Raw genomic sequence first — 19,907 nt, 5'->3', positions numbered from 1 at the left:
TTATCTTTGGTAGCCAAAATTTTTCAAATTTGAGATGCTCATCGCGAACCGGCTGAAGTTCTTGCCCGAAAAAGTATTAAGCTCAAGTCTATTAGATTCCATTTTATATATGATATATAAGTTTATCTGAGAGTTGAGACGGCACGATGAATTATCAAGCGACTATGAAATCATTTAAGATACCAGTATTCTGGAATAGTGTCAATTGTTCCTTAAATGCGGTCTTCATTCTCTCATTTCCTAGCAAAATTTTAGCAAATATTACTCGTAAGTATTCGGAGGCCATTTTGGTAAAGTAGTGAACGACATCGTCCTCCTGTCCGAATTTGTAAAAACCGTACCACGTTAACAGCACGATTGTAAGTGGTAGCCAAAAAAATAGCAACATTTTGTCATTTTGAAAGTTCTGTCTTTGTTGGAAGAACCTATTGAATTTCAGTTGCAATGCATCTTCTTCGTCTTCTGAAGAAGTTTGAGACTCCTCAGCAGTGAAAGACGTGTTCCGAACTTCCTCACTGTGAGTCTCGAGTTCAATAGGGAGTAGTTTACTTCCCCTATTTTCGTGTAATCCAGGGAACAGATCTTCATACTTGGGAAGATCATCGTTCAGGTAGTGCAGCATACGGTTCAGCAACGAGTTGTCCATTGAATTGGTACGGCCAACTTCATGGCTCGGATGAGTTTCGGCACTTTCACTGTCGATTGCTGGCTCATCACCTGTCAGCAAGCTTTCATCTCCATCTTCCTCAAAATCACTTTCACCGTAGTCAGAATGATCTTCGTCCCTCCTTGTACCGAGAGCCATATTACCGTTGTCTAACGAGCAGAGAGACTCATTCTCAAATACACTAGAATGGAAGCTTGAATCCGAAAGTTTTCTGTTGGAAGCGTTGAACATATCTGGAGAGACAACATCGTCTAAGAGATCTGCGACTTCCTGGAAGTAGTGGCTAACAGTCACTTTGTGACCGTGATTGCACATGAATAGCTCTTTTGCAGTAACCGAGTTGCAGGCCTTTATCGAAGCATCAGCCCTGCATTCAATCAGTAAGCGAATGACTTTGATATCACCACCGATGCATGCGAAATGTAGAGGCGTGAAGCCGTATAGATCCTTATCATTCACGCGGGCTCCGTTTCTTATCAAGGTAGAGCACAAACTGTTATAGCCTTTCAAAGATGCGAGATGTAGCAATGTGCGCCCCAAACTGTCACACATCGATAAGTTAGAGTTGACATGCAGTGATTTCATAACCTTCACGAGTAATAACTCATCGGACTGGGTATTCAACTTGTCCATGGCCATTTGGTTTGCGCCTGAACTGTTTCCAGGTGATATGTTGGCAGTGTCCAGTGAGCTAGATCCATCATCGTTACCGACAATTCTCTTCGCGATGTTACGAGCATCCTCCAATTTACCGTTCATCTTCAGACCCACAATCTGCAAAGCCAGCTCGATAAGCTGCCTGTCGGTATCATCGACGTAAGTGAAAATTGATTTGTTACTTGGATGAGTCTCGAGAGCGTTTGTATCTTCAGGATCCAAAACTGTCACGAAGACTTGCCCAGCACAAGAGGCCGGTGGCAAGTACGTAACCATAGTAGTATCGCTCCAGCACTGAGTGGATAGAGCAATATTCTCACCAAACTTGACCAACAAACCATCCTTGAACTTTGTTCCTAGCAAAGTGATCTCTATGCCACCATTGATAGGACCCTGCGCAGGAATTACACGTTGAATAGAAGGTTGGCTTGGATTGGGGACTGACAGGAAATCTGGCATTGTTCGCAACAGTTGTGAAGAGGGTTGTGTCATGATTTGGGAGCTTGAAGAGCTTCTTGAATTCGACAACGACGAGTTAGACCATGTCCTTCGCGTAATCATGTTATTGTCGGGCACTACCTCGTTACGTGGTCTTTTCCTTTGATAGTTCTCGGTTCGGGCCATTGCAGCTGGAGTCGAACCTGGACCGATCTGTTGTGAGTCCCTTCTATGTTCCACTACCGATCCATGTGTCTCTGAGCCTCCATCGCTCATAGAAGTTGGCGAAAGCATTGGTCCATTCGGTAGGGCCAACCTTCCGTTGTTGTTTTCCACCTGAAGAGGAGACACGTCTGTCATTGCAAAATATTTTCCCGAATTGAACGTCATATCATGATTCCCGTTAAGATCACTAGCCGAAGTGTTGGTTGGCACTTCACTAGAGTTTGCTGTAGAAAAAACCTCTGCTGCGGTATCCAAACCCGAATCCGTATTACTAGCACTTTGTGCGATTATTGGAGAGTTGGCTGAGTTTGGCAAAGGTTTCTTATCCATGATGACAATCGAATTGGTAAAACTCTTTGCCAGCATTGCTCCCTTAGAGTCCTTTAGCACAAATAGTATCTTAAACCCTTCAGCAGATTTATGATGTCTACAATAGCACACGATCCTCGCTGTAAGATCAAATTCTTTACAACGGTCCTTTTCATCGGTTTCCTTCGTGACGAAAACTTGTTTGTTGTTGAAGATGATCGCTCTTCTATTGTTGTTGTTACACCAGAGGACGTTATCGCTGAGACCCGATTTCCTTCTAGAGGCTCTCCTATGTTCACGCTTCACACACCTTGCACAGACATACGTGGTTTTATTGGTACTTGCGCATAACAAGAACGCCTCGACATAGATCAACTGATCCTGAAATTCCTGAGGGTACTGTTTGACATCTTTCTCCAAGTAAAATTTTTGTCTTGCAATACAGTCCGAAGGCAAATGAACCATACATCGCTTCATGGCTGGATCGATATTAAAAGTTAGTTTAATCTGATTTTCGACACGCGAAACTTCTGGCAGTCCAGAAACAGTCAATTTATAGGGCAGTGTTTTCTCATCTACTTCAATGTAGTCTAAAGGATCCACGGGCGTCGTTTGCAATGCCTCACTTCTTCCAAAACCCAAAGAGTTTTCAACTGTGTCTTGACATTGTTTGTGATATCCTGTAGAGTCCGAGATAGGTGTTGGAGACCTGGAGTTCCCGTCGGATACCAATCCATCGTTAGCATTCATCCGTCCGTTAAATTGGGATGAGCTCATAAGAAATGACGGTTCCTGAAAACTTGTATCCTCTTCATTGAACCCCATAGACTGTCCCAAGCCGTGGAATGCCCCGGATGTAGCCCCCGTACTAGCTCCCTCTAACGAGTCAGTATTGATAAAAGCATCGAAAATCGCATCCTCTTCTTCACCTTCTCCCTTACGACCATTTGCACCTGTATTACTAGCCCTTCCATCACCAGCTTTAAACAAGAAATCATTCAACAAATCGGACTCCAAAACATCCATATCCTCATCATTTTGGTTCTCACCACTACCATTCCGACCACCATCATTGAACAGCGACTCCTTCTTCAGTTGAGTCAGCATACTAACACCGATAACACTATTTTTCAGGCTGTAAGCCAAAGCACAGAAAATTCAACGAGCTAACAGACAGCAAATCACCAAACCAATTGAGCCAGCTCCTAGGTGAAATTCGTCAATAAAATTCGTCTTTACCCCAGAATACTTCTCCTTGCCTAATCGTTATATGCTGTCAAATTAGCCAGTTCTGAAAAATGTTGAGGGTATCCATTATCAGACGACATCTCTCAAAACGAGGCGAGAGAAAACGGGTAACGAAAAGACATAGGAATTGAGGTTCAAGTAGTGTATTAAGATGAAGGTAACAGAGATTGTTGGTTGAGTGGTTGTTTCTAGAGGTCAGATAAAAGTCTAATATAATCACTGGAGGTTAGTGTTTAATCGTGCGAAGAAAGCGTGAGAAATGGACAACTTTGACGATGTTACACCACTTCCCATCGAGACAGAGCTTGAAGATGAATTATGCCGTATTATGTACACTGATGAATACAGGGAGACATTAGGGCTGGCAAGAGCGTTGTTACAGGCTGGAGAGTACTCGGAGAGAGCTTTAAAGTTGACTGCGAAGGTTATCTCGCTTGCACCGGCGTTTTATACTATTTGGAATTATCGTTACGATATCGTAATGCACTTAGCAACCCAAAGGGGTGAAGTTGCAGAGGCAATTGATCGGGAACTCGATTGGGTTGATGAGGTTACTCTGAATAATCCGAAGAACTACCAGATTTGGTCTTACAAGCAGGCTTTGTTACAGAAACATCCATTTCCAAGTTTTAAAAGAGAGCTACCGATTTTACAGATGATGATTGAAGATGATACGAAAAACTACCACGTTTGGTCTTTTAGAAAGTGGTGTGTCTTATTCTTTCAGGATTTTTCTCACGAGCTGTCATATTCAGACTTACTGATAAAACGAGATATCTATAACAACAGCGCCTGGACACACCGCATGTTTGTATTCAAACATTCGGAGCCCGATAGTACACAGATTAAACTCGAAATTGATTATGTTAAGGATAAGATCGAGCTTGTTCCGCAGAATGTTTCGGTTTGGTCGTATCTGCGAGGACTGTATGAGAATTTCTGGGACAGCAAGTATGATGAATCTATAATCAAATTTGCTGCCAGTTTTACAAGCAATGTTCAAGACTTTGACCACAAGGACTCAAATCTGCCGGAGATAGAGTCATCTCATGCGCTAGAATTCTTAGCAAACATTTACGCTTATCAAGAAAACAAAAAGCAAAACGCCATAAGAGCATATCTAGCACTCTCCAGCAAATACGATCCTATCCGTAAAGTCTACTGGCAGCGTCAAATTTCTCTCATCAAATAATTCCAATTATGTAATGCCATTCGAATGTAAATTTCAGTCTCAGAGGCGATGAAAAAAAAATACGCTTCATCTCATCTCATCTCATCTCATCGCCGAACAGAGACCATCAAAGATAAATTCGAATGGTAGTCCAAAGAGAGGCCGATATCAGCCGAATTTTGGGTAACATTTACATTGGTAGCATTCAGCCTATTTCCGAGCATATTCCTTTGAATGCTCAGTATAATATAACACATATTCTCTCGGTGATAAAATTTCAAATTATCCCAGAATATTTGGTAAGGAAGAATTATACTCTGAAAAACGTTGGAATCGATGACGATGATACGACAGATATTTTACAATATTTCAACGAAACAAACAAATTCTTGGATCACTGTCTGTTCCCCAACGAAAGAGAGTATGATCCGGCAAAAGTGGACTTCAAGCGGAAACCACAAGCAGGTGCAGCTTTGGTCCATTGTCAAGCTGGTGTCTCAAGATCAGCCGCTTTCGTTGTGGCGTACTTGATGTACAGATATGGTCTCAATTTGAAGACGGCTCTTCATGCTGTGCGCAGAAAGAGGCCATCCGCACAACCGAATAACAATTTCATGGAGCAGCTAGCCATATATGAAGCGATGGGTTCTAATGAGGTTACGAATGATTTTCAACAGTACAAGCAATGGAGATTGACGAACTCGGTTAAATGTGATCCTGCAGGACTAGAAATCTTGTCAAGAGATGACACTTTTAAGAAGGACGAAGAGAAGGATTTGACTAAGATGACTCCAGAAGAATTGTCCCAAGTCAAAGTTGCACGTTGTAAGAAGTGCAGGCAAAGACTAGCACTTTCCACTTCTTTCATTGCCCATGAACCTCCAAGCAAAGAGTCGATGGAAGGTCATTTTATCAGACGCGCCGCTAATTCTCACAGAATCATAGGTATTCAAGAGTCACAGAGCGTGTGCTCACATTTCTTCGTGGAGCCACTGAATTGGATGAAAGAAGAATTGCAAGGGAAGCAAGAGTTAGAAGGAAAATTCTTTTGCCCTTCCTGTAGTACAAAGGTTGGTGGCTACAACTGGAAAGGGTCAAGATGTAGTTGCGGGAAATGGGTCATTCCAGCTATCCATTTAAGAAGCAACAAAGTGGACCAGCTATCGCTCTCAGCTCAAGTGCTGTCAAATAAAACGCACTTTGATCTCAGTCAATAGCAAGCGCGTATTGTATATTAGCATTACAAATATAGAGAACCTCTTATTCTACCTCGCTGTTATTATCAGACAAGCGCCTGGTTCCATGTGCCCTGCCTGTCGGTATATGAACTCGATCAATTAGGCTGTTCAAACTGCTTATTCGCTGCGAATCACCGCTGTGAACTGTATCTGAAATCTCAACCCATGGAACTTCCGTAAAATCCCGGCTGTCGCCCTGATCAGCATCTGTGTCAAGTTGCGGGGTTTCATATTCGTCTTCCAGTTCGTATGGCTGTCTCTCAACATGAGAAGTCTCGACAAATTGCTGAATGGTAAGATCCCTTACTGCTCCTCTATTTGGCGGCGCATGAGAAGGACCGAGAGACTGTGTAGCATTTCTGAGTTCCTCTTCCTCTTCTTCTTCCTCATCTTCAACTCGAGCAAACTCCGCATCATAGTCGTAAGAGACATCTTCGTCTTCTCTCGCCTCATCGGCCTCCTCGACGAGGCCATTGGTGGTGCTATTATGAGGATCTGCCGGGTAGTCGTATTCTTGAAAGCTGCCCATCGATTCATCACCATTTTCTTGCAAAGTAGAGGGAAGAGGTATATCGTCGGCGCGTTCATTTTTCATCTCCTGCTTCATCGACTTCTCTTTCAGTTGTTGCATGGTTTCGTTTACACCAATCGGTCGGAAACTATTCCACCCCAACGTTCTTATACTTTTTAATCTCCTTTGAGTTTGATCCATTCTCATTGTTAGCTCATCGAACCTTCGTTCGCGCTCATCCACCCCAAAGGGAAAATAAGGAACCTCCTCGATAGCATTGTAGGCTGAAAGAGGTGGGATATATTGACGACCAGATCTTAATTCTTCCTCATTTCCTCTATTTTTCTTGATCATTCGTGGTTCATTGGCCGGCCTACCGTTCTTACTCTGTTGCTGTTTCTCTAAAACCAAAGCTTCTTTGATATCTCTAAAAAGGGGTAGTCTTCCCAGAGGTATACCATCCTGTCGACTGACAGACATCTTGAGGCCTAGTTGACACAAACAGTCTCTTCCTTTGTTATAATCAACTAGCTTTTAAAGTTGATATTCCTTCAATTACACGGTAAACTTCAAGTGACTGAGGTCATGTGACACAAAGTCCAAACAACATTTATGGTGGATAGTCGACACGGCTCGATCCCATTCCTACTGAGTGGCACTTTGAATCAATGGCGATTAGATTTGGAATTATATCTGCCTAGTTCTTCGATCTCTTTCAAACTCATAGTCGTGAATCCGTCGCCGGGAAGTTGTTTCCTAAAATACTGAGATCTGACTGCATGATTGACAAACTTGGCGTAGCACCACTCTCCCCAGCTCATTATCTTGTGCACATAGTGGCTCATACCGGTTTGCTCGAAAGCGAACACGTATCCGGTGTTTTGTCTGAGAGCTGCGAGAATCATCGCTACCAGTGTAAGATCAACCCCGATGTGTACTAAACTTTGTAGATTCATATTTGCAGGTCAGGAGTGTTGAATTAGGCCTTAGATAGAGAAGTGTAGATGTATATCTACTGTTTAATCGTTCCCGATAGTGCTGAACTGTGAGAAAGTGAAGGGCCTAAGTGAAAAAGTTTACACTCAATTCTATATCTATCGGGCATACATTAGAACAACTCGCATTTGAATCGACCATAAAGGGCCTCAGATGGTACTTGATATCACAAAGGATAATTTGCTAAAGTTTCGGGCAGTGAAGTCATTCAGGTTGCCGGAGAACGAGGTCTCTCCGATCACATCGTTGAGCTATGACGATCATGGGCAATATCTTTTGACATCGTCAGCCAGTGACAACATGCATCTTTATGATGCTGTAGGTTGCAGGTTCTTGAACACCATTGCTTCTAAGAAATACGGATGCCATTCGGCTAAATTTACCCATGCACAGAATGAGTGTGTTTACTCGTCAACAATGAAGAGTTTTGACATAAGGCATTTGAATCTGGAAACAAACCAGTATCTTAGATATTTTACTGGCCATGGTGCGCTGGTGAGTGATATACAAGTTTCCCCGCTTAATGATACGTTCCTTTCGGCGTCCTATGATGAATCAGTGAGACTTTGGGATTTGCGAATCTCCAAATCACAAGCAATCGTACCAAGTTTAGTTCCAAGTTGCATTGCATACGATCCAAGTGGACTCGTATTTGCGCTTGGGAATCCAGAAAACAACGAGCTTGGGCTATACAATCTTAAGCAGTTGAAAAATGGACCTTTTCTGGTTATAAAGGTCAAACCGGGGTTTACTCAATGGAACAAACTTGAATTCTCAAATGACGGAAAGTATCTACTCTTAGGATCCTCTGCTGGGCGGCAATTGATACTGGATGCGTTTGACGGTTCACAATTGTTCGAACTTACCGGTACGAAATCTTTCCCACTGCGAGAGTTTATGGACTCTGGATCAGCTTGCTTCACGCCCGACGGGAGATTCACTTTGGGTACAGACTACGATGGGAAGATCGCAATATGGAGTCACTACGACTCCATAAGCAACAAGACACTCAAACCACAGGGATATATCACTGCAGCACCAAATTCATGCCCCAGAACCATTGCATTTAATCCTAAATACGCATCATTTGTTACTGCGGATGAGAATGTCGATTTTTATGTAATAGAAGAAAAGTAGGTACACATGCATATAGGTCGAATTTTATAGAAGATCTCCAATATCGGGATATCTAATATCAGCGTTAGTCTCACCATATTTTGCCCAGGCTTTTAAAAACTTACTGTTACATCTTTGTAGCGTTTCGATGTTACCGATGACACATAGCTGTTTTTTGGGCCTCGTCATGGCCACATTGAGCCTTCTCTCATCCTTCAAGAAACCAATTTCAAATTTGTCGTTACTCCTGACCAAGGAAAGGATAATTACTTCCTTTTCACGTCCTTGAAATCCATCCACGGTTGATATTTCGATCTGTGGGAACTTCTCACTCAAGAAATGCTTCAAGATGGTCACTTGGGCACTGTATGGTGCGATAACCCCGATGGAATTTTGAGAAACGTTACTATCTATGAGTCTCTGGATGTGATCTTTCACTAATAGCGCTTCGTTCTCATTGAATTTGGAAGCCACAACGCTTTCTTCTTGACTGCTCTCAATAAACTCATCGCCTTGCGTGTCGTACCAAATAAATGGAGCATCAGTGTCATCATTAGAGTCCACACCCGGCAAATCGGACAGAATCTTAGTAGCCACTGAATCATCGGCGGCCAATTGCCCATTGTACAAGGTTTCTGATGGGAATTTCATAATCTCCTCATTCATACGATACTGAACGCTGAGCAATCGTTTGAAACTGTCCCCATAGTAGGCAACCAGCCTATCGAAGAGTGTAGTTTGCAGGGTTTTCTTGATATTAGCATCATCCTCGGTCTTGATCGTTGGCGGTAATTGCTTGTTATCACCAGCTAACACAAGCTTACTGATGTCCGACCTGTAGTGAGATATCAGCGGAATCCAACATTGAGGCTCTAAACTCTGTGAGACTTCATCAATGATCAAGCAATCGAAGAGTTTAGGCGTCTGATGATATACTGAACAAAGTTCACGGCTGCTGGACCCATGTAAAGTGGCCACGATGACTCTTGCTTCGAGGATGAGATCTACAATGACTTTACGTTCTCTCTGCCTTAATTCTTTTCTCAATTCTTTTACATCATTCCAGCCTTGTCTGCGTTCCCTTGATGACTTAATCTTTTTTATAGATGCGATCTTTCGATCAATCTCATCTCTAATGTCCTTCAGGATTCCACCCGCAGATCCACTCTTACTCAGTATATCCAGTGAGTGGGCCAGATTACTGTCCAGTAGACGAGCTGGATGACCAATTCTTAGTAGCAAGTTCCCAGGTAAGACTTTGGCGAGTCTTTCCAAGATCGTATCCACAGCCATATTGGAAGGCCCACAGACGAGTATCCGTTGGCCTTTATCGCAAAGCTGCTGAATCAATTCTATCAAAGTATATGTTTTCCCGGTACCTGGGGGTCCATGAATGATACAAATATCGTTTGCCAAAGCAAATCTAATTGCATCTTGCTGAGGCTCATTCAAGCTCTTGTTATGAAAAGATACATCATTCGAAGGTTTTTGCGCCAAAAATGGTCTATCGGTAAGCAAATACTGAGTTATCTTATTGTTCGGAACCGATTCAAACTCTCCAAGTTTCCGCATGGATGATTCCATACGCTGGTACGTTATAGTGTTGGTAGTTTTAAGCACGTATAGGCGGTTAGAGGCGAAGAGACGAGCCGCAGCATCCTCTTGGTTCTCATTAGTCGTAATGACTAGTTGTCGATCGGTAATCTTGAACACTACACCATCGCATTGATCCTCTTCATCTTCCTTTTCACCATTGCGCCTATTCTTCCTGGAGCCGGATGTTTTTGGCTTAATCAATACGATATCACCAGACTTGATATCCCCTCTACTGATCTCGTCACTGATAGCACGATCAGGGCCCAGTTCCATATAGAGCTTACCACCCAAACCAGTCCTCAAATTTTCCAAGTTTAAATTAGAGATAGCATAACCAGCATCTACAAGCTTTGGCAGCGACAAAGTATTCAGCAGTTTACTCGTTATCTCAACATCCTGATCCCTTTCGTGACACACACATTTCAAAAACTTCTCCGCCAGTGGCTTGTTCATTACAAAGGTCACTATCTTTGATCATCCGTTTTTACAACTCAACCTACTACGCAACCTTAAAACTTTCGATTCATGAAGAAAACGCACAATAATTTCGTAACTTATATATATATCGATTTCTTTATTTCTAGGAATGTATAATTGGCATTGCATTAGAGATCGGCATCACTCTTAGCATGCAACGAGTTGCAGAGTCGAATAAACCCTCTACATAACGGTCAGATCGCCAAACTTCTCCTTGTAGCCTGGAACTTCCCATTTACCCTTCTTGACCATCTCCTCAACCTTAGCATCGATCTCTGGTCTAGCCTTGACCAATTCATCAACGGTCAATTGGTCAAATGGTCTAGCAGACTCAATGTTCTTCAAAGTTTCCTGTAGAGCACTTAATTCATTAGCAACCAATTGCTCAGTCTCCTTAGCGTTAGCCAAAGCTTGCGATTCGAAAGCTTCAATAGTAGATAGCTGCTTAGAGGCGTCCAAGGTTACAGGTTTGTAAGAAGAGAAAGATTGTTCAATCTTGTCAACCACAGCACTGTTCTTCAACACCGAACGGTAATGTTCAAAATTCACAGAAGTTTCTTGAGCCTTCAACTCGAATAACTGTCTCCTAGCCTCATCGTTTCTCTTCTTGAATGCGGTCAATTGGGTAGCAGTCTTACCAGACAACTTCAAAGTGGCAATAACCTTTGCCCAGTTCAATTTCCCAGATGCAGCATTAGCCAAAGACATTGCTCAGTTACAAAGTGCAGATAATGAGCTTCCAACAGGCTGTTGTATACAAAGACCTATTAAAAGTGCTCCAGTTGACTGAACTTTGACCCCCCAAGGCCTATAGGAAATATTGAAAAATTTCAGTTTGAACTATTTACGCTGCGCGGCCAATCAGAAAGCCGCATTTCGATAAACAACCAGGGTAAGAAAAGTGCTCTAAAGCGGCCTCACTTCGTACTGGCATTATTAGTAGCAGATGGTGTTCGTTTTTTGGAGCAAAACTGTAGCTATTTGTACAATGACCATTGGGTTTCCAGTATTTTGGTTTGGAAGAAGAGTTTCAAGACAGGGAAAATCCCTAAAATTATAAGATAATTTTGGTGTAACCAGCTAGTATGTACAAGTGCTCTTAATAGCTTGCAGAATCCTCTTGCTTCAACTCTTGAGATATCATTGATGTTATACTGAGTTCACGTGACTGATTCCTCGGGGCTCGTTAACCGAAGCTCGTTATCAAGAACGATGGGAACTCAAATGATTTGGAACCACAAGAGCTCACTTGTTGAAGCAATACAGTGGTCCTGATAAACCTGGGGTTGTGGTCTCTTGGTGTGGCTTTTGATAGTTGCAAACAGGGACTCTTTGCGAGATCATGGGTTGCGGTTCCGAAGGATCAGATGTCAAAGGTGGTTCTGCACTCAAGAACCGCTTGAAGGAGCTTGGAAGCTCTGACGTGCACCGCAGCAAGTCCGTAGATGATGTTGGATACGCTGTGGCTGAAAATGGTGCGTATGAAGTTTACGATAATGATGAGATGTTGACTAGTGAAATGAGCGGGTCATCGTCCTCTAAAAGACGCAAAAGATCGACATTGGCATGTGTAAGATGTCGCAGACGGCATGTAAAGTGCCCTGGAGGTCAGCCGTGTGCCAAATGTGCTTCTGCAAACATAGCATGTGAGTATTTGGAGCCTAATAAGAAGCTAATAGTATCGATGAAATATCTACAGGATCTACAGGAAAGCTTGGCCAACATGAAACGAGAGAATGTGAGATTGCAATCATTAGTAACTAGTTTACAGTCCAACTACGAGTCCGATGTTGAGGCCAAAGAGGCGGATTCTGGGCCTAGTAGCAGAGTTTTGTCATCAATGGATTTGGATGACACAAGAGATACGCAGTTCAATAAGAATACTGCAGATGTTTGTGTTAATAACGAAACTGCGTCACAGACAATTGGAACATCGGAAGATGACGAAGATATTGTTCCAACATTTGCTCGCGGTAGGCTCGTTGAATCGAGGACTGGTCAAAGATACTTTGTTGGACCCTCTTCTATGACTTTATTCGGTCTGGAGATTCAATCGCTGATATCAAAATATTTGTCAAAGAAGATACCCAATCATGTTACCACGGGAAATCTGCCGCTGCCGCCCAAAGAATTCGACGAGCCTGTCAACGAGGTCTTACAAGAAGAAGGAAATGCATACAAAATTGTTTTGTCCAAAAACGAAGACAATGTTGATATCTCTGTGAATTTCACTCTTCCGTCGTATTCCTATGCCATGTTTCTGGTTGATACCTTCATTACATATAATGATGGCTGCTTCTATTTCTTCAACGAGGGTTTGGTCAAACACGGTCTCAAGATTGCGTATGAAGGCAAAACACTCTATGACGACCATACTTTGCAAACGATTTGGTTTTGTAAGGTTTTGCTTATCTTCGCCATTGGCGAAATGTATTTGGGGACATCAAATAACGTAAATGGCAACAAGATCTCATTTAAAGATACAGCTAAATTACCAGGCTCAGGTTTCTTCGAAGACGCTTCGCAGATCTTCAGTTGTCTTTTCTCAAGCGGTAAGATTGAGAGTGTTACAAAGGAGGGTGCTATCGAAGTATTGTTACTTTATGCCTTTTACCTACAAGTGGCAGATTGTACAGTGGCATCATATTTCTATTTTGGTCAAGCTCTTCGAGCTTGTCTGATCCTCGGTTTACATGTCGACGCACAAAGGGACCAGTTGACGCGATTCGAGCTGGAGCATCGTCGTCGTTTATGGTGGTCTGTGTATATGTTTGAAAGAATGCTCAGTAGCAAAGCTGGTCTCCCGTTGAGTTTCGCTGACAATACGATTTCAACTGAGTTGCCAGATGATTTTGATATGTCCAATCCACCAGCAGGAAGCGAGCATTATATTTTCCCTGAGGCTGAGTATATTATTAACTGTGTCAAAATAGTTCAGATCAATGCACAAATACTCAATAAACTCTATCAGAAGCAACCAACGTCTAATATCCTTCCCGCTTTAAAAAACATTGTGAAGCAGCTGTTGGAGTGGAGAAATAACCTTTCAGGTTTCTTACAAATTGATTTTACCAGTAAAGATTTAAAGATTTCTCGCCTGTGTACGAACATGTTCACGGAGTATTTTCAGGGTTTGAACCTGGCAATAAGGCCACTACTATTCCATTTCGCCTCCATTCAATTGAAGCGATTCAAGCAAAGCGAGACTTATATCAACTTGCAGCATTACTCTCCTGCCATATCCGCCCTGTTGAACTGCTCACTTCAAGCATCCGTGAACACAATACGCTCGCTATGGGCTCTGATGGACCAGAATATGGTCGCACTCTTTGGTTACATGGATAGAGAGTATCTTTTTACCTCATGTTGCACTTTGGTTCTCTTTAATGCTACCTTCGGCATTCATGAGCAAACATATGAGCACTTGGATCATGCGCTGGATATACTCACGAAAATGAGAAACCTTGGTAATAATCCAGCATGTCTACGGAGGACACAGCTTCTCACCTTGATGGCCAACTTTGATTTTCATGGAATTATGAAGGATCTCATAACTAAGCATAATGATTCGCTCAAACCGGATTCGCAATTCGATGTTCATGATTACAAGAATGTGAACGTCGTGTCACATACTAGCACTGACATGACAACCCTTTCGGATGTTATCAATGCTACGCTGACCGAATCGTTCCAAACAAACCTTACAAAAAATGAAACTCGAATCGCTGAGGAAAATAATAACCAGTTAGATCCAATGGACTTTGTGGATAACGGTGATTTACAGAAGTTGCTCGATAAAATGAATAAAGTAAGTCGATTGGATAGTAAGCTATGGAAGGACGTGTCTGATCAAGCGATGTGGCTAGGTAGCGCGACGGATCTTCCTGGGGTAGCGGGAAATGACATGGACAATGGCGAATTCTTGAGAAGAACTCCTTGATTAGTGCATTTAATTAATACCATTGTATAATATCTATAAACTGTTATGGCTGTTAAAGAATTATTTGGTCATTCTTTTTCTGATATTTCCGCTATCATCTTCAGTCCAGTCTCTGAGCCTCTTGTTGGAGGCCAAAAGTACCAAATGGCCAGCCAATACCTCATTCACGTTCAGTTCTTGTTGTTGCAGAATGAGTGATTTTTGAAGGTGCCTCATGTTCATTTGATTCCGAAGAATCTCCTGTTCTGCCTTGGTTGTTTTATAATCCAGCGAGAGCGCCTGTAACTCCGAAGTACTGATGGATGCCACTCTCGTTATTAGACTAGATCCACTATTGTCTATTCTTTGACATTTGAAGAAAATTGCAGTAATGGAAGAACGCATCTTTCCATTGATATATGGTAAGTTGGTCAAGTTCGACAACCACTCTAAGACACCCATCCGTTTCATTTGTTCCACATCTTGCTCAATTTTCAGGGCATGTTCCAAACAATTGAGTACCCATCCTAATTGCCTGTAAAATAGACCTTGTTCTGCGAGGTTTGCCTTAGGATAAAGTAGTTCCTGTAGCAGCGGCATATCATTTGGACGAATTAACGGATTACTCAAAACCCAACGAAAGGCCTTTTCATGCAGTTGTGAACCTGTTTGCGTCAGCTCTGTACTCAGTTGAGAGATAGCGAACCAGATACATGGAGCAATGTGGTGCACCTTGTCCACTTGAGCGGACTCTATCTGATAGAACGTGTAAACTATCCTACTCAACAGGAATTCGATAACACGTAAATCTTTCAGGTGACTTTTCTCCTGCAGTGAAGAAAGCATTCCTTTTATGAGCACCAATGCCACTGCTTGTAACTCTGCTTCTCCACCCAAAGAGCAAATTATGACCTGGAAAATATTAGAAGACAGAAAAGCTTTAACATTGAAAGCGTATTGTATAGCGCCATCCTCAGATTTAGAGCGCTTAACAAGTTCCTCATTTTGGATACTCGACAGGAGCAAAAACAACGGATCGTATGTCTCACTCGAAGATACAGAGATTCCTCCCTCCACTCGCTCATAGAATGACGTTATTGCCTTCCAGGAGCCTTTCACATCAGAAGGTGTTATAAGGGGAATTTCTGGTCTGTCTAGCGAATAATTTATTGCGGTGTTAATGACAGTTTGTCTCTTCAGAGTAACCACAAGGCCCTCCTTTTGCTTGCTTATCACTTCCACGCTTTCATAATCATCCTCTACTGAGTCGAGAAATTCCCACGTATAGATACCGTCTGTCCAGGATTGAGACGTGTTACTCTCAATGAGTTCTAACATCTTAAGAATTAATCTGTCTTTACCCGAGACGGTTGCTTCATAGTTTCTAAGAAGGTGCTCTTGGACAGCGTCGTTACTACAGTGGGCTGGATCTCCGAGGTAAAGGACATAAACAACCGAGGTAGTTAGAAATTTGATGTAGCTCTCAGCATCTTTCTTTTGTAGTGCATTTTTTTCATTGCTAAACAAGCACTGTATCAATTTACCATGTTGAATTTCGCCTATGCAGCCTGATAAACAAACATGCAAGACGTATTGTAAGACTTTTATATTAGTCACTTGCTCTCCAGAAAGGATAACCTCCAATTGAGAGTGGAGAAGTTTTTGATTGACTTTCTGCCATACATTTTCAGGTAGTTGACCCAAAACCTCAAGCGCACTCACCAGTTCTGGGTTGAAGGGTAAGGACGAAGAGAAGCTTCTGTTAATATAGAGCATCAGTTTGTTCAGCCACTTTAACACGTCTGGATCTTCGAAATTACCAATTCCAACCAATAAAGCAACAGCTGCGGCAGTGTACTTACCACTATAGTCGTTAATCAAATAGTCAATGAGAGATATCTTGTCTTGGTCTGATAGTAATTCAGGAGAAAATTGATAAAGCGTCAAAGCGATCTGTGAGGTCTCAAATTCATATTTGTTCAACGATGAATAACTTTCATTGATGACTTTTCTAACAAAATCTTGAGCTTGCTTGTCCTCATTGCCATTCACAGCTACCGCTACTATGAGTGATAGTTTTGGTCCGCTAATTTGCGGCAAAATTGGCAACAGGTGGGTGACTGAGAAATAAGCCGAATTAACGTATGATTCCATGACCTTCGAGTAGAGGTCGTTCTTCAGCACCAATTGAAGGAGATCTTCCGCTCTTAAGTCATGTATTTTTTTTTCAGTTATGCAATATGATGCCAATTGTAGAGACTCCTCAGAAGCTTCTTTCAACAGTAATTCGATGACCGAAAACGGTATGGAAGCGTCATCAGATTTCAATAACACCTTTAATAACTGTTTGATCAAGTGAAAGTTCATCCCTTTGTCTTCTTCAAGCATTTGGATGGATTGAGCTGCAGTTAGACAGGAAAGGAGAGAAGAAATGTAAATCAGGTCTTCCTCGTCGGAAACTTGTAACAAATACTTATTATTCTGCAGCCAAACAAAAACTGAGGAGCCGAAGTGTTCATCCTGTGGTCTAATCTTTTGATTGATTTTAGCCATTAAATGTGCGACGAACAAACTCTTTGCCGCAATCTCATCTAGGTCCTTTGCTTTCACAACGTATTGAATAATCGACTCAAAAACTCTAGCATTGATTGAATCGAAAGAGCGGTCCGTCTCAGCGTAATTCGTCAGCTTACTTATTAATTCCTCCACGACGCTTTTGAACATAGTATCGCATTTAATCGATGAGTCTTTAACCAGGGAGTTGATGCGGAAAACAAGACCAACTGCGTCAAGTCGGGATATCGGATGCCTAATGATTCTCTTTAAATCAGAATAAGGAGAGAGTATGATTAGCTCCAAAAAGGAAGATTGCCTGATATTTGAGCGGAAAGTACTCTCTTCCGGTGAATGAGCAGATTTAGCGGAAGGTGTAAGGTAGCTTTCGATGTAGTTCTCACATACCTCAGGTAAGTAAGTTTTAACTCCCAATTTAATCCCAGACTCTGGCTCTCCGCATATTATCATAGTTCTCAAATACAGACTAAACCACCTGGCAGGAAGTCCAAATTCGGTATCTTCCTTGACGAACTTCCACTGTTCGAAAAGAGCCATGATAAACGGGGACACGCGACTATGGCTTGCGGCCATGTCGACGTACTTGTAGGGGGTCTTCATGCAGCGTTGTATCGTCTCATCAAGAAAGCTCCAAATCTTCGTTAAGTCTTTTCCTTCGGCCTCACTCGAGATTAACTGTAAACTATGAACTAGCGCCCTTTGAGGAGAGCATAAAAGTCTGTTGAAAGCCACGTTGCCGCGGAACATATCTTCTAGCAGCTGGCATATCTTCTCAGTGAGAGCAAGAGGAGCTGTTCTTGCGACGTTTAGAAGAGAAGTGAATATGGATCGCTCTTGGGAAGAATTGCTCCACCATTTGGTTTGCAGGCCGCTTAGCTCTTGGAACTGGAGAAAGTTATTAAGTAGGGCCAATTCTATACCGGAAAAGTTATCGCTTTGCATTATATCAACAAAGATATTGGAAGAGGGCAACTTTATACTGAAAAAGTTAGGAAATATTGCGCTGTAGTACTTCAGTATTGTTGATACGGATAGCTGCAAAATTTTGTTCGATTTATTGGTGTTGTAGGATTGGTTCATCACTGAGAGTATTACTGACAAATCCGGTACACCGAGATAGAAGGCGTTTCTCAATGTGTTTTTGGCTGAAGTCCATCCTTTTGTTTCAAACAGCTCCAAAACGGATTCTAATTTCTGAAATGCGAATACGATCAGATGACAAACTAGCTGTCTAATGACAAGCCTATCATGCTGTAATGCTTTAGTCAACGCTAATTTCGTCAAGGGAGAAGGTAGTATACTTTCCATTACCAATGGGATCGATGGCGTGACGTCAGTATCTGCTTGTTTCATGAATTGAGGAATTTCTAGACGGATGATTCTTCCAAAGATCATAGTAGAACCAAACCAATAAGATGTCATTTTGGGATCATGAGATCCATGAGAAGTCAGAAAAGTGCAGTAGGGAGCCACAAGCTCTGGTACATGGTCTAGTATCTTAACAACAGTGTTTGCTTGCATATCGTCCTCCCATGGTTTGAAAAATTTAAGCACATTGAACAAAAGTTTGTTATAGACTTTAAATGGCCTTTGATTGATTACAATTTCGGCACCTTTGTGAGTTCCGCTAAATGGTGACTCTGAAAACCATACAGCGTCATCGGGGAATGCAATATTCGTCTTCTTATTACAACCATAATCCAAGAAAAATTCATTGACCTTCTTCACCAAAGCTTTGTCTCCTGAATGATAGAACGAATATATTCTTGATAAGGCAAGCTCATTGAGAATTTTACATTTTGTCATTCTCTTGTAGGAGCTTTCGCCCAAGATCTTGTCTTTGAACAAATCCAGGGCGCGTATCATTAAATCCGGCGGGTCCAACTTGTCCATTAGCTTGAACCATGCACTCATTATCTTTGAATTGTCCGTCATGAGTTGTTTCCTCGGCAGAGGTGCGCAAAATGCAATCAATGTTAGCCAAAAGTTTAGGAATTCAATTCTTATTGATAACCTGGGATTTTTACTCACTTCTTCGTTGATCACAGGAATATCTGCCTTATTTACACTGAGGATTTTGACTAAACTTGGAAGGCTGAAGTCGAAATTAGCTGTAAACTCTTCAACGTGTTGACCAGAATTGAAACAGACAATCTCTTTCATCAATCGCAGGATCGGATTAGTGAGAGAAGCACGGATATTATTCAGTCCTCGGTACAGTACTCTGACATGCCCAGTCAAAATAAGATTGATCAAAACACTCCCATATTCATGAATGTTATGATCGCTATCGAGTAGTCTCAAAGTATTCACCAATAATGTAGTCGATTTCGAGAATTTTGGATGATTGTTCACCTGTGCATAGTAAGACCACAACTGTATTACTTGCGAAACATAACCTTTCTGAAAGAATTGAATCAAAGGTTGAAAATTCTTAGAGTCAGCCTCTTCATTAAACGATGAGATGAGACTCGAGAGGTTATTTAGTACCGCGTCATCGACATTTGAGCTCTGAGTCAACTTCTTCTCAGCAAAAGGAACAGTCTTGGACTCTTTATCAAAACTCATTGCAGTTGGAACACACGAATTAACCAACAGCGGCTTGAGGAGCCTCTTAATGGTACTAGTTCTTTGAATGAATCACCTTCAGCTTCAGGCGATGAGCATTAACTGAAAAATTTCGTCCGTGCGCGACGATGGTAGTAACAGAAAGCCAGACGATTAAAGACGAGGCCATAGTGCAGTCATTGATCGCTATCAAGTGC

At 42.0% G+C, this 19,907-nt stretch overlaps 10 protein-coding genes across 10 annotated transcripts; 4 read left to right on the top strand and 6 right to left on the bottom strand.

Annotated features, from left to right (window-relative positions):
• Positions 1–154: 154 nt before the first annotated feature.
• TDEL0B07570 (uncharacterized protein) lies at positions 155–3,403 on the bottom strand (the record flags this gene model as incomplete). Its single annotated transcript, XM_003680049.1, has 1 exon — positions 155–3,403. The coding sequence occupies one exon, from the start codon at positions 3,401–3,403 to the stop codon at positions 155–157; it is 3,249 nt and encodes a 1,082-aa protein (XP_003680097.1).
• A 400-nt stretch (positions 3,404–3,803) lies between these two features.
• Positions 3,804–4,736, top strand: RAM2 (bifunctional protein farnesyltransferase/protein geranylgeranyltransferase; the record flags this gene model as incomplete). The annotated part of the gene is made up of 1 exon (XM_003680048.1): positions 3,804–4,736. The coding sequence occupies one exon, from the start codon at positions 3,804–3,806 to the stop codon at positions 4,734–4,736; it is 933 nt and encodes a 310-aa protein (XP_003680096.1).
• Positions 4,737–4,858: 122 nt separating this feature from the next.
• On the top strand, positions 4,859–5,932 carry YVH1 (tyrosine protein phosphatase YVH1; the record flags this gene model as incomplete). Its single annotated transcript, XM_003680047.1, has 1 exon — positions 4,859–5,932. One exon carries the CDS (start codon positions 4,859–4,861, stop codon positions 5,930–5,932), a length of 1,074 nt encoding a protein of 357 aa, XP_003680095.1.
• A 43-nt stretch (positions 5,933–5,975) lies between these two features.
• MND2 (Mnd2p) lies at positions 5,976–6,944 on the bottom strand (the record flags this gene model as incomplete). The annotated part of the gene is made up of 1 exon (XM_003680046.1): positions 5,976–6,944. The coding sequence occupies one exon, from the start codon at positions 6,942–6,944 to the stop codon at positions 5,976–5,978; it is 969 nt and encodes a 322-aa protein (XP_003680094.1).
• A 185-nt stretch (positions 6,945–7,129) lies between these two features.
• On the bottom strand, positions 7,130–7,420 carry MCO12 (Mco12p; the record flags this gene model as incomplete). Its single annotated transcript, XM_003680045.1, has 1 exon — positions 7,130–7,420. The coding sequence occupies one exon, from the start codon at positions 7,418–7,420 to the stop codon at positions 7,130–7,132; it is 291 nt and encodes a 96-aa protein (XP_003680093.1).
• Positions 7,421–7,613: 193 nt separating this feature from the next.
• SWD2 (WD-repeat containing protein SWD2) lies at positions 7,614–8,597 on the top strand (the record flags this gene model as incomplete). The annotated part of the gene is made up of 1 exon (XM_003680044.1): positions 7,614–8,597. One exon carries the CDS (start codon positions 7,614–7,616, stop codon positions 8,595–8,597), a length of 984 nt encoding a protein of 327 aa, XP_003680092.1.
• Positions 8,598–8,621: 24 nt separating this feature from the next.
• Positions 8,622–10,625, bottom strand: HCS1 (ATP-dependent 5'-3' DNA helicase HCS1; the record flags this gene model as incomplete). The annotated part of the gene is made up of 1 exon (XM_003680043.1): positions 8,622–10,625. One exon carries the CDS (start codon positions 10,623–10,625, stop codon positions 8,622–8,624), a length of 2,004 nt encoding a protein of 667 aa, XP_003680091.1.
• Positions 10,626–10,832: 207 nt separating this feature from the next.
• ATP7 (F1F0 ATP synthase subunit d) lies at positions 10,833–11,357 on the bottom strand (the record flags this gene model as incomplete). The annotated part of the gene is made up of 1 exon (XM_003680042.1): positions 10,833–11,357. The coding sequence occupies one exon, from the start codon at positions 11,355–11,357 to the stop codon at positions 10,833–10,835; it is 525 nt and encodes a 174-aa protein (XP_003680090.1).
• Positions 11,358–11,991: 634 nt separating this feature from the next.
• Positions 11,992–14,589, top strand: PUT3 (Put3p; the record flags this gene model as incomplete). Its single annotated transcript, XM_003680041.1, has 1 exon — positions 11,992–14,589. The coding sequence occupies one exon, from the start codon at positions 11,992–11,994 to the stop codon at positions 14,587–14,589; it is 2,598 nt and encodes an 865-aa protein (XP_003680089.1).
• Positions 14,590–14,649: 60 nt separating this feature from the next.
• On the bottom strand, positions 14,650–19,710 carry URB1 (Urb1p; the record flags this gene model as incomplete). Its single annotated transcript, XM_003680040.1, has 1 exon — positions 14,650–19,710. One exon carries the CDS (start codon positions 19,708–19,710, stop codon positions 14,650–14,652), a length of 5,061 nt encoding a protein of 1,686 aa, XP_003680088.1.
• Between the last annotated feature and the right edge of the window lie 197 nt (positions 19,711–19,907).

This window comes from Torulaspora delbrueckii, chromosome 2 (assembly GCF_000243375.1).
Source record: "Torulaspora delbrueckii CBS 1146 chromosome 2, complete genome".
In the NCBI taxonomy this organism is placed as follows: domain Eukaryota; kingdom Fungi; phylum Ascomycota; class Saccharomycetes; order Saccharomycetales; family Saccharomycetaceae; genus Torulaspora; species Torulaspora delbrueckii.
The sequence above is the reverse complement of the archived record's forward strand: the minus strand, read 5'-3'. Positions and strand labels throughout refer to the sequence as shown.